This window comes from Syngnathus scovelli, chromosome 4, assembly GCF_024217435.2.
Source record: "Syngnathus scovelli strain Florida chromosome 4, RoL_Ssco_1.2, whole genome shotgun sequence".
Lineage (NCBI taxonomy): Eukaryota > Metazoa > Chordata > Actinopteri > Syngnathiformes > Syngnathidae > Syngnathus > Syngnathus scovelli.
In genome coordinates, this window is record NC_090850.1 from 11038871 (window position 1) to 11058534 (window position 19664).

The window sequence follows — 19664 nt, forward strand, 5'->3', positions numbered from 1 at the left end:
ATGCCCGGTCCTATTGTATGGCGCTCTCTTCCACATCGGTGGCTGGAAGTTCACGCCGCCACACACTTGGAAGTTTGTTTTGTTAAATAAAGAGCCGTTTACCAAACCCACGTCTTTCCTTGTATTTTGTTAACGCTACAATATAGTTATATAGTAGATCTGTGGAATAACGACGAGGCTGACGTCAGGACGCACGCGCGGCGTTGTTGACAAAGGACGAGGAATTTGATCGCTGGATTTAATGATTTAAAGTGCACAGATGGTTTGATAATATTGCTTATATAATAGTTATTTGAAATATAGTTTATATATCGTTATAAGGGCCTGTGGAATATTTTGAAGCGCAAGCGCCGTCAGCCGCGCGTACCCATTTTTGACAAAGAACGATCGATGGATTTAATGGTTTTATAAACGTGTTATTTATGTAATAGTTCTCTTTAATAACTCTATATGTTACGTCAGGCCCGTTCTCAGCTCTTCGTTTGTGTTTGTCACGTTAACATACCTATCGTTTAGCCTGTTGTTGCTATCGTATCGAACGATCGATGGATTTAATGAATTGGAGTGACACAGATGGTTTTATAAACATGTTATTTATGTAATAGTTGTCTTTAATAACTCTATATGTTACGTCAGGCCCGTTCTCGGCTCTGTTTGTGTTTGTCACGTTAGCATACCTATCGTTTAGCCTGTTGTTGCTATCGTTTGGCCTGTTGTTGCTCGTTCAGCCTGTTGTTGCTCATTCATGACTGTTCTTGGTGTGGGATTTTGTCGAATAAATTGCCCCCCAAAATGCGACTTATACTTTGGAGCGACTTATATATGTTTTTTTTTTACTTTTTGGGGCATTTTATGGCTGGTGCGATTTATACTCCGGAGCGACTTATAGTCCGAAAATTATGGTATTTTGCGTATTCTCAGATTGTTATGAGTTTACGTGCTTGTGGTGGGACCACACAAAAACATATACAGATTTTGGAATTCGGTCCACACAAAAGGCGCACATTATTAAAAGGCGCACCTTTGGCTTTTGAGAAAATTAAACGCTTTTACGGTGTGGAAAATAAGATAAGTATCACACTAATAATCATAATGCATTATGGATTCAATGATCAATACCAGTCTTTTAGTTCTCTGTCTTGGAGTTTTTTGTGATTCCACAACAAATGGGCGTCATTTTATGGCACAGTGGAGTATTATCACAAGAAAAAAAAAATATATGCATGTCTCTGTCTCAGTTTCTTTGTGCATAGTTGCAGAACTGAATGTTTTCTTAAATGTGATTTTTAGTTCATCTGTCATGCATTTTCCTGTTTTTGACATGACATTTTCATTCCCTGCAGTTATGTAGCAGTTTGACTATTTGTTATTTAGTATGCATATCAAATTTGCATATAACTATCCATCCATCCACTTTCAATACCGCTTATCCTGTTCAAGGTCTTGGGGTGCCAGAGCCGATCCCAATTGACTTCAGGCAAAAGGAAGACTACATCCTGAACTTGTCAGCGGACAGTCGCAGGGGGCATACTCTATATACTGGAGCTAGACAGCCATTCACACTTGCATCAAAGTCAAGTGAATGTATCACTAAAGCGTCAATGAAGTGCAGACATATGAATGCTGTATATACGTAAATTTAAAGATGCATGTGACTTACTGTATCATCAAAACATTCACTGTGCAATTAATAAGGCTTTCAACATGGACACAGTTTAGGTGTGCAGTGGATTTAGTGAAATAGAATTGAAAATAAATTGTGGGTGGGGGTTGAAGAAATTGGAATTCAACTGGCATTGCTCAGTGGATTGTGGCAAACTTTGAAGGTTTTATTGTAATAGTTTAACATTATTTTTCTTCCTGAATGCAATACATTTCGGTAAGACACTGTAATAGATTCTGTGCATGCAACCAATTTAAATGTCAGGTCATCACAGATGTCAGTGATGTTCTGCTGAGCACAAACGATCCTTTCTGTATGTGATTACGTTGGCCCAGAAACCTTGGAAGGGCATTTACTAAGTGATGCAGATCTGGGACGGGAAACATAGCAAATGTCAGCAATTATTATTAGTCATATGATGATGGAGCAACTGGTTGAGACATCTGCCAGTGCAGTGCAAGCACATTGGCTTGCTGATCCTAAGCATTGGGGACATGTAATGGAGAAGATGTAAAACATTTGACAAAAGTACAGTAATACTCTTAGCCATAATTGCTGCTGGTTCCAACCATGCTTCTGATAGAATGGAAGCAGGAGGAGCTTCTTTCAAATACATATTATTTTGATTTTAGATTGATTGAGATTCTTCCGGGTAACCCAAAGGGTTGTAAAGGAGGGTTGTTTTTGCATCCCTGATACATTACGGACACATTTCACATCAACTCATTAAAGCTACCACAGTTGATATTCCAAGGTAAGTCCATTAATTTCTTATAATACTATGAATTGGTGTCTTAAGTCAGTTAATATTAATGAAGAATAAACTGCTGTTCTTTTCTGGCATATACCGTATTTGCCGGTGTACAGGTTGACTCGGTGTATAAGTCGACCCCCTAAAATTCGACGGAAATTTACAATTTTATGATATATCCTTTGTGTAAGTCGAGCTCAATTGTTGCATTATATTAAACTTCAAAATTAAATATGCGAAATTTATTGACGAAATGTGTTCAAATTCCGGGAGGCCGTACGCATGCGGCTGTTTATAAGCACCGCGGAGGAGATCGCGGAGCCTCATTCGACTTCCAGCGGCCGGCGAGCTCGCGCACGCCGCCCGGCACATCCAGGAGGCCGTGCGCACGCGCCAAGTGGCCGAAAATAGCCCCCGCCGAGCGGATCGGCTGTTTATAAGCATCGCGGAGGAGATCGCGGAGCCTCATTCGACTTCCAGCGGCCGGCGAGCTCGCGCACGCCGCCCGGCACATCCGGGAGGCCGTGCGCACGCGCCAAGTGGCCGAAAATAGCCACCGCCGAGCGGATCGGCTGTTTATAAGCATCGCGGAGGAGATCGCGGAGCCTCATTCGACTTCCAGCGGCCGGCGAGCTCGCGCACTCGCCCGGCACATCCGGGAGGCCGTGCGCACGCGCCAAGTGGCCGAAAATAGCCCCCGCTGAGCGGATCGGCTGTTTATAAGCACCGCGGAGGAGATCGCGGAGCCTCATTCGACTTCCAGCGGGCCGCGCACTCGCGCACGCCGCACGGTTCAAATTTTCTAAGTGCAACTCACAATGAGATGCATGAGAAACGGCCTTGGTTATCATCACATTTGAAGCGATGAATACGAAGTTAAATTTTATGAGTCGGTGTATAAGTCGAGGTCGATTTTTTTCGGTCGATTTTGGATCGAAAAAGGTCGACCAATACACCGGCAAATACGGTAGCTCTCTGTTGTGCCTAAATTAGTATTAGCACTAGTTTTGAATGTGTTATTATTAAAATAAGGTTAACCAAAGATCAAATTACGTGAAAGAAAAGAAAAGCCATTTTATACAAGTGCTTCACCCCAACAAATAACAATCACAATTGGTGTCAAGCACTTTATTTGTTCTAGTTCCATGTTGTTTAAGAGTAAAGGAATACTTAATTGTCTATTACCAAGGCAAATCATGGCCCTCTTTATTGGCCATTCATCTACTTAAACAGATCTAGTGTGCAATACCATCCACATGCACAGTCACCCTTTGTGCAAATCATTGATTTCATCACTTTATAATGGGTAAAGCGCTTGAGAGCCAAGTCAATGAGCGTAATACTTAATATGACTGACCAAGTGAATGACCAATAACAGCCATTCATTTAATTGCAATATTCTAAAAACTACAGTATTTGTAAATAAAGGGTTGCATATACATATATATATATATGTATATGCATATATATATATGTATATATATATATATATATATATATATATATATATATATATATATATATATATATATATATATATGTATATACATAAAAAAAAAAAAACTTTTCCTCACCCCCCGTGGGTGGTCTCTTTTTCCCTTCAAGCTCGGGTCCTCTACCAGAGGCCTGGGAGCTTGAGGGTTCTACGCAGTATCTTTGCTGTTCCTAGTACTGCACTTTTCTGGACTGAGATGTCAGATGTTTTTCCTTGTCTCGTCTCAAATGGGCGATATATATATATATATATATATATATATATATATATATATATATATATATATATATATGTGTGTGTGTGTGTGTATATATACACACACACACACACACATACATATGCACGCACACATGTATGCACACACACACACACACACACACACACACACACACACACACACACACACACACAGTCACAATTATTTCTGGACTATAAGCCACTACTTTTTGCACAGGTTTTGAAACCTGCGACTTATAGTCCGGTGCGACTTATCTATGGAGTTTTTATGATTTTTGTGATATTGTAAAAGGAATTGTTTTGATAATACAGGTAATACAAATGCGGTTTATAGTCTGGTGTGGCTTACATATGAACAGTATTTTCCACTAAGTTTACTTCAGATAGGTTAAAAACTAATAGAAGAATAAAAGTAAAAGTAGCACTTGCAAGTGTTCGAATGTTGAAAATATGACTCACCTCTTGTTGTAAATCCTTGATGATTTTGGTTTTCTTTTCCATCTCCGCTTTTATCAGTTTAACCTGAAGGCAGAAAGAAAAAAAATTATGTTCTTTGAATATTTGTCAGCATTGACTAAGAATTAAAGCACTTTTAATGAATGTGGTGAATGGTACCAATCCTGGAATAATGTTGACGTTACTTTATAATCTGACCTCTCTCTCTCTCTCTCTCTCTCTCTCTCTCTCTCTCTCTCTCTCTCTCTCTCTCTCTCTCTCTCTCTCTCTCTCTCTCTCTCTCTCTCTTTAGGCTGTGGTGTGCAAGCAGTTTTAATGCGTCGAGAGTCCTTGAAAGAGGTCAGTCATCAAGATAGAAAATAAAGGCAATAATCATGGTGTTGGTAACCTCATAACAGGAATGCACCTTAGGCAACTGTAAATTAAGCCCTGCCAGTTGACTCGCATTCCGTGGCAAGATAACATCAGGGTTTATCTTTGAGCCTTCCAGTCTCAGAGCCAAAGGGACTGGTTAATAAAAACATAAAACACATTTTTACATTCTGTAAATCTGACATTCCTTTTGCTAAATTATACAGTTTTATTATTTACTGCTTTGTTACAAGAGGTTAACCCCATTAGAAATAAAAAAAAAAAAAAAAAACACATGATGAAAAATAGCTCGCTTGACAATTGTAGAAATTATGCTCGCTATTTAATGAAGCCTACAAACATGTATTTTGATGGATTTTCTCCGCTTGCAGAGACTGGATCAGTCAGAAGCTACTTGAAATGTGGTGAAAGTTATAATGAGCATGTACTGTATGCAGGAATAGCCAAAAGAATATTGTATTTGATCTGTACTTTATTTCGTCATGCCTTTTCATGATTGAATTCAAGAAGCGATACTGGCTTTTATTGTTAAGAGCAAAAACACAGTGCCTCACTGTTCTGAGTTGTTGATCTTAATGGCCCTTCAATAATGTTTTTGTCAAAGTGTCAAATTATGTGGAAAAAAAACACCAACTAAACCATCAGGTGTGACAGCTTTTGTATTAAAATTCCATGTTTTTTCCATTGCTCTCACTGCAACAAAGCAACAAAGCTTAGTGCCATTCAACCTCTATCCTTCAAATAAGAATACTTGATTATCACGTGAATCATAATAGGTATCCATGGCAACATTTTTGAATACAGCATTGCATCCATTTTTTGCGAAATAACATTCTCTCCCCATTAAATGTCCTATTTCACATTATTTTTTGGGTTTTTGTTCGAAATAGATTATTTGATTAGATTATATGGTTTGGAAATGCCGTGGACCCCTTATTTCACCCTTCTCTTATCACCCCAAAATGAGTGAAGGTTATTTCAGAATTCCTCATTATCATTTCATATGTAAATAAACACTGTTCTGACCGTATCAGCGTTCTTCTCAATTTGAATATGGAAAACAGCTTTCCTTTGATTGGTAGTCGTACATTACTGCAAAGCAGCATTCATTGAGCATTGATGAATTATTGAAATTAACAAACCATAAATATATAGAATAATAATCACGGAAGAAGCAAGTGGCTACAGACAAATGTCGTGACTGAAAATAAAAAAATGGCACAGTTTTTTATTATAGCTCGCTTAGCGTCCATTCATTTCAATATAACCAACGCTGGTGTACATTTTAGCCACAATCGCTGCAATTAACCTATTTAATCCACGTTATAAATGAAATATGTAATTCAACATTGTTGTAAAACACAATTTCTCCAAAACTAAATTGAAGCCATTTATTTTTCTCCTGCAAGGTTGGCAGGTGATGCAGTAAGATTTTTTAATGGGTGCGTACCAACCACAAAGTGAAGAGGTATTTGCATAAAGAGTACCTTTAGCTAATCTACGTGACACCGAGGACTAGACAGACAAAATATATATATATATATATATATATATATATATATATATATATATATATATACATATATAGATCAAATTAATTGTAGGCGGCTCGGTGGGACACTGGGTAGCACGTCCGCCTCACAGTTAGGAGGGTGCGGATTCGATTCCACCTCCGGCCCTCCCTGTGTGGAGTTTGCATGTTCTCCCTGGCCCCGCGTGGGTTTTCTCCGGGCACTCCGGTTTCCTCCCACATCCCAAAAACATGCTTGGTAGGCCGATTGAGCATTCCAAATTGTTCCTAGGTGTGAGTGCAAGTGCGGATGGTTGTTTGTCTCTGTGTGCCCTGCGATTGGCTGGCAACCGGTTCAGGGTGTCCCCCGCCTACTGCCCGATGACAGCTGGGATAGACTCCAGCACACCCGTGACCCCCATGGGGACTGAGCGGTACAGAAAATGGATGGATGGATGGATGGATGGATGGATGGATGGATGGATGGATGGATGGATGGATGGATGGATGGATGGATGGATGGATGGAACTGAAATTCATTGTATTGGACTCGGAGAAAGGCTGGACATATTCCCAGTGGGCTCGGTTGCCAGATCTAGCCTAACTCAAGACAATGGCAAAATCAGATTTGTTTTGCCTATTATCGGCTATCGCATACAGTCAACAAACTGTATAGACTTGTCAAAGATGTATTTCTAGATTTTTAAAAATATTTTGTGATTTTAGTTGGTGTTTTTGTGGGGCTGTACTCTGTAATAAGGCAACCTCCATTTTTCGAAGAAAACACAGATTGGAGATTTATCAGTATTTGATTTAATTTTCATTTTCTAATGCATTTGAATGGGCATCACTTAAAATTTGTCGCATTGTGGGCTGGCCTGGTTGCTAGTCTCCCTCAAATTCAAAGTAGTTAGGGTGAGACATTATTGTCATAAAATAATCCAACACAAAAACAAGATTCAAATAAATCAAATAATCACAATATGTTTCAATTACAGTATACCAAATTCTCCAAAGTAGTTGTCTCCAGACAGAATTTCACAAACGCTGTGTTCTCTGATCAAGACTCATACGGGTTATTACTGTGATTTCGCACACTTGAATCCCCCCCCCCTACCCCCCCCCCCCCCCCCCCCCCCAGAAACCCACGTATGATACTCACATGTATAATATTGATTTGTGATTTGTGTGATTTCTCAAGAAATCACGGTAATACCATTTAATACATGTCAAACTCAATAAAATTGTGCAAGCTGTAGTACACTCAAATAAGAGACATCCTATGACCTGTGCACTGCATTTTTGTTTTTATCTACTCAATTTACTGTATGTAGAAAGCGGGTCTTGAGATTTTTATTGCAATTTCATACCGTGCATTATCACCCCCTGACCAAGCATAAAAAGTCGTCAATTTTTCTTTTTTAATGACTCTGAATGGAAAATTCCAGCAGCGTTCTGTCTTGCATTAAACTTCATGCTGAGTAGTTTCTATTCACTGCAGGGGAATGTTTCAATGCATCAGCCTTCTGAACGCACAGAACATGTGGAGTCTAAGTCTTATACACAATGAAATCAGGTTCACATACACTGGAAATAAAATGACACGGTTGTACGCTTAGGGCAGCAACAGCTTGAAGTATGTACCGCAATTTCCGGTGTATAAGCCGCACCAGCTAAAATCCGGGGATATTTTGGTTTTTTTTCTTATATAAGCCGAACCGGACTATCAGCCGCACGTGCACACGAGTTTTTTACAAAGAAAGACAGTGCACAGAAAGCCTTTTTGAAGTTTGAATAACATGCTTTAACATGTCTTTCTAAACATTGCCTGTGACGCAGCAGTAGTACCGCAGCAACACGGAAGTGTGCACGCGAGTTATTAACAAAGAAATACTGGACACAGAAAGCTTTTTAAAGTTTTAATAACATACCTTAACATTTCTTTCCAAACACTGCCTGTGACGCGGCAGTAATACCGCAGCAACACGGAAGTAACACAGCACTAGTAGGGTTTGATTAAATAAAATATACCGGTAAAAGTCACTGCAACTGGTTATAGTAAAAGTAAAAAAAAAAAAAAGAGCTTCATCGTCTTCATCTTCCTCCTGTGCACTGAAACCGTCGAAGTCTTCCTCCTCAATGTCCGATTGGAATAGCGTTAGATATCCTTCGCCACACACTTTCTCAGTATCTCTTTCGTCGTCATTATTATCCATTTCTTCTAGCATTTTCCATGATGAGGGTCTGTTCATACTAATCTTATTCATGCACGAAGCGCTAAATTACATTAAACTAGCGAGCGACACGTATAGCTCCAGAGTAGACGGGACCACGAAATAAAGAAAAAGGTGCCGGCAACACAATGTCATCAACATCGACTGCCTTTAGCTTAAAAGCGGCATCATATGCATTTCTTTTGTCCCCCATAATGACGGTTTGTGTATAAAAGCTTCCTTTCAGTAATGTCCGTCTTGATCGCGTTCTGCGTGATGCGCGAAATGTTGTAAACACAAACTAGCACGTCTTCTTCGGCGCATTATCTCTTCTTCGCCTGTCTCGCTCTTGCTTCCTGCTAGAGCGCCCCCTGGAGGTCGGAGGCCGTAAAAATCCATAAGTACGCCGCGCCGCCATTTAAGCCTCAGGGTTCAAAGTAACCTTCTGAATAAAATGCATTAAAAGTGCACATTCATTACAACTTGTTTTTGGTGAGCAAAATGTCAGAAGAATTTAATTTAAATGCTGATTGATTGGGTTTTAATACAATGCAGATGGTCCAAACAGCGCCACTGCTTTGTGTAATCTCTGAGTCACATGGCAGAGTAAGAGAAAGGGTTTAGAGCACAGGTGTCAATCTCAAGGCCCGGGGGCCAGATACGGCCCGTCACATCATTCTATGTGGCCCGCGAAGACAAATTGTGCATCAAATTCGTGTGTCATTACTAGAATTGCAAATTGTCTTCACTTTTAATATCTTTTTTTTAAAATATTTGACCAGTTTTTACTCGTCTGATTTGAAAACGAGTTATTTGTCAGTTTGTTTTGTAGCTTTTACTGTATATAATAGTGTTAAGAGTAAAAGTGATCAAGTCATCACAAAAATCACGAAAAAAATCTTATATAAGCCGCACCTTACTATAAGCCGCAGGGTTCAAAATTTTGTAAAAAAGTCACGGCTTATACACCGGAAATTACGGTACTTGTTTTAGAACTTTCCCATTCCAATGACTTTTAAAGCTGAGCGACTTTGGTGTTTTCTTTTGGCCATGGAGCAGGGGTACAAATCTGATGACAGTATACTGTCCGCTCACATTGGTCAGCTGAATGTCATGCTGACTAGTTTCTATTTCCTGCAGGGGAATGTTCCAATCCATCAGCTTTATGAACTCACAAAACATCTGGAGCTAAGTCTTATACACAATGGGCACATCAAATTCGCATATACTGGAAATAAAACGACAAGTTTGTACGCTTTGGGCAACAACAGCTTGAAGTATGTACTTGTTTTATAACTTTCCCATTTCAATTACTTTTAAAGCAGAGCAATTTTTGTGTTTTCTTTTGGCCGTGGACCAGGGGTATAATTCTGATGACAGTATAATGTCTGCTCACATTGGTCAGCTGAATGTGAATGAGACTGGTGGAACATGTGTTCCTCTTAGTGATTAAATCTAAGCTTGTTAATCATTCATTCAGCCTAAAAAGCAATTAGTGGATGATACACACCAAATGCTCATAAAAGTATTGCTATCTGCCTGCATCCCAATACCCTCATGAAATTAGACAGAATAGTGTGACATTAGTTTGAGTAGACAATAAAGGAGACTTCCCCTCACCCCATTTAAAAGCAGTTTTCAGGTGTGAAATTAACATGTCTGTGACATGCTTCTCTCAAAATGTTGAGACCCGCAACAAATAGCCATGTGAATTTGATGGAGCACAAATTATGTTTAGTTTTAGTTAATAATCCAATAATGGCTGGACTGTGTTTGTTTTTAATTTACTACAAAAAAAAGCAGAAAATAAAAAAGAGTAATGTTAGCGTTGTATTGATCTTAATACGTTGGTGTCTAACGATCTATTATTTATAGTTTTTTTTTTCTCCACTTCACTGTATCCATTGCGGTTTTTCAATATCTAAATGGACTGCCGAAGGAAGCTGGAGCAGCCAAGACAAACGTAACAACAGCATGTGCCATACACAAATGTCCAAGTCGACACTGACCTTGTTGCAGAGAGGCAACCACACTAACAACTGGGCCATTGTGCTCCCCTTGCCCGCTTTTATTAATCTTAAATTGGGGATTGAATGGAGGGGACAGACCACTTTCTCTTGCCATTTTCTAAGCGTGTCAAGTGTTGAATGAAGGAGCTGACAGAGAGCGCTCCTGGCTAATAAGCCTAGGTCAGCGTTGACGGGTGACAGAACAGGTTCAAAACAACCGGATGTTGATGTTCAGGTTGGGTCTGTCTTACTGTGGCCTGCTGCTTCTCGGCTCTCTCATTGGCCTCATCCAGCTGCTTCTGCAACGTGGCCTGGAGGGACTTCATCTCGTCTCTGTCAATTGTGAAGTAAATGAGAAACTGTTAGGACACTTTAGACATATTCTAAATGACTTAGACTAGCAGTGAACAGCTATACTCAGAAAAGCAATGCTTGGTAAAATATTCGCTCTTACAATTTTGTGTATAACAAATGAATCTCTTTTTCTTCTTCTCTAATGCCACCAGCAAATGTGATTCGTTTTACATGACTGTGAATCACAATTACAGTTACAAGGCAGTTGGTGAACATAAATAATATATACATGTTGTGATGGTAACTATTACAAATTGAAGATTTGGGAAATTTCTGGTCTCTTTGTGACATTCTTAGTACATCAACATTTTTAGTCCCATTTCCATTTTTGGGATGAATAATGCAAACATGATGTTTTTGCACATGGCACTTTGTGAGTGAAGAGATGTTAAACAACCTGAAGTGAACTTGTTCAATTAGTCAGCCCTCGGTTATGCATTTGTTCCAATACATTTCTGCATTTCTCTGCTGCAGTGTCAGGACCTCTGTTTCCCATCTATTTTCCTACTGGCCGACAAATCAAATGCATTATTACATCCTCTCACTCCTGTGGCTTGTTAGTCCCAAGTCATAATAAAGTTCTTTTTAATTAAAGGAGCCTTGACTAATGTAAATGAAATAGAGGCCATTTGAGATGGTGATGACATAGTTTGAAGTATCCATTGTGTTTTGTAAAGTACCTTCCTTTGAGCATTTGTAACACTAACATGAATGCTAATGATTAATATTTTCTTGCAGTATGATGCTCATGCTCACACACTGTAATAGTGATGCAGTACAGTTTAACTTAAGTCTTGGTAGCATGGCAAAAATATAGAAAGCAGTGCAATGTATTTGATGTTTCAAAGCACAGCTGTACCTTACATGACAAGCACAGTCAGTCAGTGGCAGATAAGCAGCGGTGTCTTGGAAGGCAAAATGCCAATTGCATTGTTTGTGTTGAAATAATGTCTTTGATTTAACAGCTGCAAAGCACTTTTATATGCTAGTGGGTTTCTGTTTTGGCATTGCCAAAATCCTTGAAAAAAGATTTCCTTTTCAGCCACTAGCCACCCACGATTGCTTAGGCATTTCATTTTTTTTTCTCATCTCTTGTGTCCCTTGCTTGGAAACAAAATCAAAACGTCCCCACATAGACAGGAAAGGCCACGGTGACTGTGAGGCTGACACAGAGGTACATAGCAGCGAGGAGGTGGGAAAAGAGGCCAAATAGGTTTATAAAAAGCGAAATCACCAGGTTTTTTTTTTGTTTGTTTGTTGTTTTTCTTCCTTTGCTTTCATAAAATCCAAAGCAACCATTGAGAGTAATCCATCAGTGTAGAGTCCGAGAATTGCAGTATGGAGTAGTTGTCAAAAATGAGTTGTTTGTGATTAATCACATTTGTCTTCTGTCATGATGGAACCGGCTAATGATTACACTTAGCACAAGTGGGACTCCACAGGCGGATTAATAACACTTGCTACTAAAATTGCGATTCGGTGCTTGGTAAGCAACATGGAGCCAAGCTCTATGGTTTTTAGCTTCATCATGTGAACCCTGCTATGCATTGATGATAGGCTATTGATTGGTGCTGCATGTAGGAGGCTGGACTTTAATCAGTCTGACATTTCAGAGAGCAAGGAGGCCACAGATGACTCCTAATCATTAACAGTCTCATTACACACAACATTAATCAGACAATCCTAACTGGTGGGGCACTTTAAGTAAACAGTTTTCCAGCTCGCTTGCAAAAAGATATATTGCTAACCCAGGAAGAGTTCATTTCGAGTATGGCTCTCTTATTTCACATATGTGGTTCGATTCCAAGTTGTATGTTGTGTATAGATTTACAAGACAGCGCTGTTGTCAAATGATTAATTGATTTGTTTGTGAAGAGATTGATAAGGTATTTCTAAATTTTGGACTTCAAATTTAACTCAAATTACTTGCATCTTAAAAAAGTTATATTTCAAAAGCAATAGTGGTGGTGTCCTTACCGCTGTTTGTGGCTGAGCTCCAAAATCCTCTGTACGTCCTTCTTGGCGACTGAGTCATCGTTTTTCAATGACTAAAAGAGACAAAGAGATTTTTGCATATTACACAATGACCTGCCCATTAGTGTTAAACAAGCACGCTTCATGGATGGGACGATGCTGTACAAAATTTAAAGCAAGATAATCTTTGAATACATAATAATAGCACAAACGGATGAATCTTAAAATAATCAAGATTAATATGTTAATGAACATAGAATTATGCAGCAGATGTTCAAATGTTGTTGACGCCCCAGAAAAAAAAATATAGCCTCCAACAATCTGGCTATGAAGTCTGAAAGAACCTTAACAAGGGGTAAAGAGAGAAGGACTGATTTCAATTTTTTTTACTGGTGCCTAAGCATCTGCCTGATGGGTAATCCAGGAATAATCAGGCCTCTGATTGCTTGATTCTCCCTTGAAGATATTTCGATTGCTATGAATTGGGCAGAAAATCCTACGGTAATAAGACTCCAAAATGATATAGCTTATTTTAAAACATGCTTGAAGGTAAATGTTGTGGCAATTAATATTGCATTTCCATAAATCCCATTTCCATTGGTGGTGCAGGGATGTTTTCCCTTTCTTTACTGTCTCCATTGGCCCTCATTCACATTAATGTTCAGGGATAAAGCAGGCACTGTTGACAAATGAATATTAAATCAGTCAAAGCCCTTTTGAGCTATGCAAGTGGAGGAGGAAACCTGTTATGACTTACAGTGGGACCTTGAAAAGCCTTTTTAGTACAATTTACAATGTGACCCACATTTTCTGAAGTTACGCCGCTCACAATTTTTTTGCATCTGAACCACCATAATGGAACATGTCACATGAGACTACAGTGAACTTGATTGCAACCTCAGTTCAACAACCATGCATCCTCTGTGACCCTTGTTCTCATTAGGTCTTAATGATTAGGATCATGGGTGAGCTGTAGCCTACAGCAGCTGATTTTGGGCAAGATGAATGGATTGCCAAATAATTGTAAGGTACAAACAAACCTTTGCACTAGTGGGCAATTAAGAAATTTAGAATTAGGGAGAAAGTAAGAGGATCACTAGAAAACACACAAAACCAAGAGGAGAACATGGGGACCGTCACACAGGAAGACACAGAAATCTCATAACTATGAGGCAGAAGTGTGAACCCCTCACCCTTAATCATTAATTCATTATGTGTGTTTTGCTTTTTCCTTTTGTGACTTCCCAAATACAATATATTTCATACTACTAGTTACTTGCATTTTAAATTTGTATTACAAACAAAATCTGTGTAGATTAAAAATTTTAATAGGTTTAGTTACTTTTAAGCTATGTTTTTCATCAGGCATTAAGTAATTTAATAATGATTTTCACATTTTAAAAGGAGAATGAACAAAAAGCAACCATAACTGGTAAGCTCTAATGAGCATTTTTAACTATATAATGTGTTGAATGCTTTGAATAAATTTTGGGAGACAACGAGCGTTAACTCATATTTGTATGACTAAGAAGATACACTGTTTTTTAATATAAAAATATTAGAACTGATATTTCCTCCAATAAATAAATAACCCCAGCCTGTTCCCATATCTAAAATGATCAACATATTCAAATGAATTTACACACATGGAAGAAAAAAAATTGAATTGTCATTGTGTTCATACAATCAATAGCACAATTTTTCAAAAGGTTGGTATAATGAGAAAGCTTATTACATGTTTGAACTTGGAGGAGCAAAAGGAAAACAAATGATTACAAAACAGACATCAGAAATCAACACCTTAATGTCCCACATTGCATGCTTATTTTAAACAGTTAGTTGAGTGTTGCGCAACCATATTGCAAGTAAGGTCTTCAACATACGAGTTAGTTCATCTATTACCCTGCTGCTTAAAGTCCAGATATTAATTTGACCGATAACAATAAAAGTGGATGGTGTGATTAGGTCCTAAAAACATATAGGCAGCAATATTTTCTTGCAAAAGCCAAATTATCTTGGCAAGGCAGGTAAACTAAATCTGACATAGCAAATGGGATGCTTACTTCACAGCAGTTTATTTCACAAGTGAAACTGGGATATACCAGTTTGGAAAAAGGGCAAGCTTTGTCACATCTATTATAGGTCACTCAACAAGTTAAAGATTCAACTCTAGAGGGCTATTCAGATAGTGTGAAATATCACTCTTTAATATGCAGGATAATGTTGGCAACACTAACTTTATGTTCCTGGCGTAGGCTATTTTAATCAGCACGCGAGTTTTACAGCGGTTTGTGGTGGATGAGCAGGATTGTGGAGCCTGAGTTGTAAATTTTATTTGTGTTGACGAATATGTCCGTCCATCCATGCATCTATCCATCTATTTTCTGTACCGCTTGGCCCCCAGGGGTCACGGGCGTGCTGTAGACTATCCAAGCAGTTAGGCGGGGAACACCCTGAACCGGTTCCCAGGCAATCGCAGGGCACACAGAGACGAACAACCATCTGCACTCGCACTCCCGGACAATTTGAAGTGATCAATCAGCCTACCATGCATGTTTTTGTGATGTGGGAGGAAACCGAAGTGCCTGGAGAAAAGCCACGCAGGCACGGTGAAAACATGCAAACTCCACACAGGAAGAGTCGGAGGTGGAATCGAACCCACACCGTCTGAACTGTGAGGCGAAAGTGCTAACCAGTGGTCCACTGACGAATGTGTAAAAAAAGTATGTAATGCAAAAAGAAAATTATTAAATACTATGTTATTCACTTGATTTACATGGAAGTGGGTATGACTGTCAAGTAAAAAAAAAAAAAAAAACAATCAAGCAACGTTCCTAGAAGGTACACCTGAAACTTGGAAGGCTACTGATAAACACTGGCTAATTCAAATCTGCTTCAACAAACCAATTCTCTTCTAAATAACAATTCTGTTTCTTTTCTTTGTGTGTTGATTAGGTTCCCGCAAATGTTCTTTTCCCAAACACAATCTCTGCCCTGTCCATTATGCTGGCACAGGGCCCAGGATGAAAGTACAGTAGTTGTCTGCAGTGGAAAGACATCTGTCTGCCCGGGGACATGATAGCCACATTTAGGACTAAGTGCACCCACACACACTTTGCTGGCCGCGCATCATTTCTTTGATAACCAATTTACTGATAATTATATTTGAGCCATAAACACAGAAAGACATCAGTCAATCATAAGAATTGAAGGGAGGCACTGAAAGGGGATGCATCTCAATTCTGATCTCAATTCTCTTCTGTGTTGGAAACAAAAGAAAAAAAAGCGCATCAAGGTTAACGTTCCTTGGTTTTCAATTTTTTTCACTGAAATGTTGCATTGGGGGAATTTGTTGAGGAGGACTGCCGTACAGGGTAATATCCAGAACAACGTCATTGTAATTTTCCAAAAAGATAATAATAGCTCAATTTCTGTCTTATTTCCCATTTCTTCAAGTCCATTTAGTCTCTTAAAAAATAATTTAATTATAATTGTGAAAAAGCACTTTTCCTCATAAATCCAAAGTCGCCAAAGCCTTGTACTCTTCAGTATCTTTCAGTAAAAACAGAAAGTGTCCAACCTGAATGTTGCCTTTGATGCTGTCCAGCTCCTTAGATGTCTTGGAGAGTTGGTGCAAGATGCTGCTTCTTTCAGTGAAGACTTCCTTTAGCTTCTTTTCCAGCTCATCGTAGCTTTGTCTTTCAAGAGAGAAAAAGATATGTTAGTTTTAATGTGTACCGCTGGCTGAGATTCAGCCTTTACTGACAGGTTGTGGAGCAAAGGTTAAAAAAAAAAAATCTGGCAAGCACAGTCACCAGAGAAAGGAGATGTAATGAAAAAAATGGAAATGTGCGATATCGCCCATCGCTAATTCAACCAATGCTTTGAGTGACGTCTGTTTAAGAGCGATATCTATGTTGACCAGAGGCATGCCCCTACTGTTCCATTATGATATGGACGGGGTCCATTCAGCTATTATAGAAGAGGGGGCAGGAGTGGGTGTAATGTGTCTCTGTATAACTGACCTTCTACTGAACAATACTGCAGAAGAATTTGGGGTGTCAATCACTGAACCTTCAGCGAAAAAGACAAATGCTACTTCACAACATGTTTGCAATTACTCAAAGCCATGGCAAAAAAATGCCCATTATAGTCACGGACACCCACTGAAATGCCAGGGGTACTACCTGGAAATTTGGACACATGCTGTACAACTTAACAGTACAAACTATATAGTGAGTGAACTAAGAGCTATGATCATGTGACCCACCACATTTATTTTGTGGCTCATTTAACATAATCCGGGAGTGCACCTCTTACTGGCTGTTACTTAATAATATTTTCTTTAAATCTCACATCCTTGTTTACTAACTAAAGACAACAGCTCATTTGGGATGTTTCTCAAATCAAGTGTATGCCCATGCAATTAACCTGTTAGTGATGGGTAAATAAATGTGATTACTACGCCACCTTGGGTATTTTAAATTTATTGTAAACCCTCCAAAACGCAACTGGGCAGATGGCAAGGTTATTGATCCACAAGGAAGAAGTTGAGGAGGAGATGAATCGCAATTGGTCAGTAAAATTATCATATTCTTAAATCCTCACTTGCAGCATTTTACACTGGTTATTGACAACAAGGTTTAAGTACAGAAGTAAAATCAAGTAGTTTTGTATAGTAGTATTTTCTCCTCTTCAATACACAACATAATCCAAATCTCTATTTTTATTCAAAAATCCTGCACACTCTCCTCAATGTTTCCAAGCAACAGAAAAACAACACGAGTAGCTACCAGAAAATACCTGGGAAAAAAAAAAGGTTCTTGTTAAACCACACACATGACTTGTAATCCCGTAGCATCAACTGGAAAAGTATTGCTGGGTCAAATAATAGAAGAGAAGGTTAAAGACTGTTGGCTAAAGAGCGCGTGTATAAAGATTCTTAAATTCTTCCATTCCATTCCTTGGGAACAGATCGAGTGCATAACTGCCAATCCCATTGGTAAAAGAGAGTAGAAAGTACGTCATGACAAATACAATGAGTAACAAAGCCATGTATGGGCAGACAAACAAATGGTCTTAAAGCAGAGGCAGTGAAATAATGAAACCTCTTCTCTTCAGACATCTGCAATTTGTAAGACTCAGGCTGTCGTCATGAAACTCATCAGTGTCTAGGCTGAGGGGGCGGCTCCATTTATTGAATCCTCTTACAGAGGACAAATATTTCGGAACCATCAGAGTCGAAGCAGTTGTTCAGGGCTGACCCTCCAGTAGGAAATGTAATTTTAGCGAATAAAAGCAATGCCACTGACTAAGCACCATCAACAATGCCCCAATAAAGGAAGCCCAGAGTCACAGAATGTCTAAGAAAAGGAACTGCAGAGGTTGGCTCTGGTCCCTTGTTGACAAGGGCTAGCCTGTAAGCCTGAATATGATTAAAGTGTTAACACAGTAAGAAATACATTCAGCTTTAATGGAACACAAATTTGCAAATGCTGCAATGGTCTCCCATATTTCTTATATCGTAGCATATGCTGAACCATATTTCTGCCACATCACTGCCAATTTCCATTTGCAGGTCCTGGAGCATCCAATGAACTCTTCAAATTGATGATTTATGTGGTAGGGCACTCTAAAATACTCAAATGCAATCTCATAATGCAAATCGCATGATACAATTATGGAATTAAAAAAAGATGTAATTCATATAGCGCAATTGTTGACAAAGATATGAAGTGGACTTATCGCTGGTGTGAAGCAAGGGATTTGCTGCTTGACTGACTAGCTGTACGCTTTTCAAAAAAGATGGGAAACTGTTGCGCTGCAATCACTGCAATCCAAACAGATCTGACCACCCTTGGGTTTACCACGTTTCTAGTTGCAGCATGTCTCTTCGCCACTTGAGGGAGTATAATATGCTTGAGTTGTTCTTTAAAAGTGCACTCAGCTATTTGCTACTGTCTTAAGCCTGCAAGAATAGATCCATCCATCCATTTTCTATACCGCTTGTCCCCACAGGGGTCGCGGGCCTGCTGGAGCATATCCCAGCAGTCATCGGGCAGTAGGCAGGGGACACCCTGAATAGGTTGCGAGCCAATCGCAGGGCACACAGAGACGAACAACCATCGCAGTCACACCCAGGGGCAATTTGGTGTGCTCAATCAGCCTATCAGGCTTGTTTTTGGGATGTGGGAGGAAACCGGAGTGCCGGGAGAAAATCCACGCAGGTATGGGGAGAACATGCAAACTCCATACAGGGGGGGCCGGAGGTGGAATCGAACCGGCACCCTGGTTAGCAGCTAACCAGTGCGCCACCGAGCCACCTGCCAGAATAGATTGTCTAGAATTTTGTTTATTTGTGCTGCTTAATTTGCTTATCATTCACTTGATATTGGACAGATATTGTTTACAAACCCATCAACTTATTGGATTTTGAGTCTTGAGTAAACGTAATACAGAGGAACTGGAGGAAACCTGTACCTGGATTGACACAGTTCCAAGTGGTGGCATACTCAATAAACGTCAATACAGTAGTTTATTTATAATTATGCAGATTGCAGGCAGACAGGGTTTATGCGTTTCCAATTTCAAACGAGATTTTTTATACCATTAGGTTTACAAATGACTAGT

General features: G+C 39.3%; 1 protein-coding gene across 3 annotated transcripts in view; it reads right to left on the reverse strand.

The window, feature by feature from the left end:
- The window catches only part of luzp2 (leucine zipper protein 2), a 99412-nt gene that overhangs the window by 29015 nt on the left and 50733 nt on the right, over positions 1-19664 (reverse strand). For all 3 annotated transcript variants that reach the window (XM_049718845.2, XM_049718844.2, XM_049718843.2), the window contains exons 2-5: positions 16615-16732; positions 13038-13108; positions 10958-11039; positions 4606-4668 (exon numbers count right to left, since the gene is read on the reverse strand). In XM_049718845.2, the coding sequence (XP_049574802.1) occupies positions 4606-4668; positions 10958-11039; positions 13038-13108; positions 16615-16732 (334 nt within the window). The remainder of the gene's footprint in view (positions 1-4605; positions 4669-10957; positions 11040-13037; positions 13109-16614; positions 16733-19664) is intronic.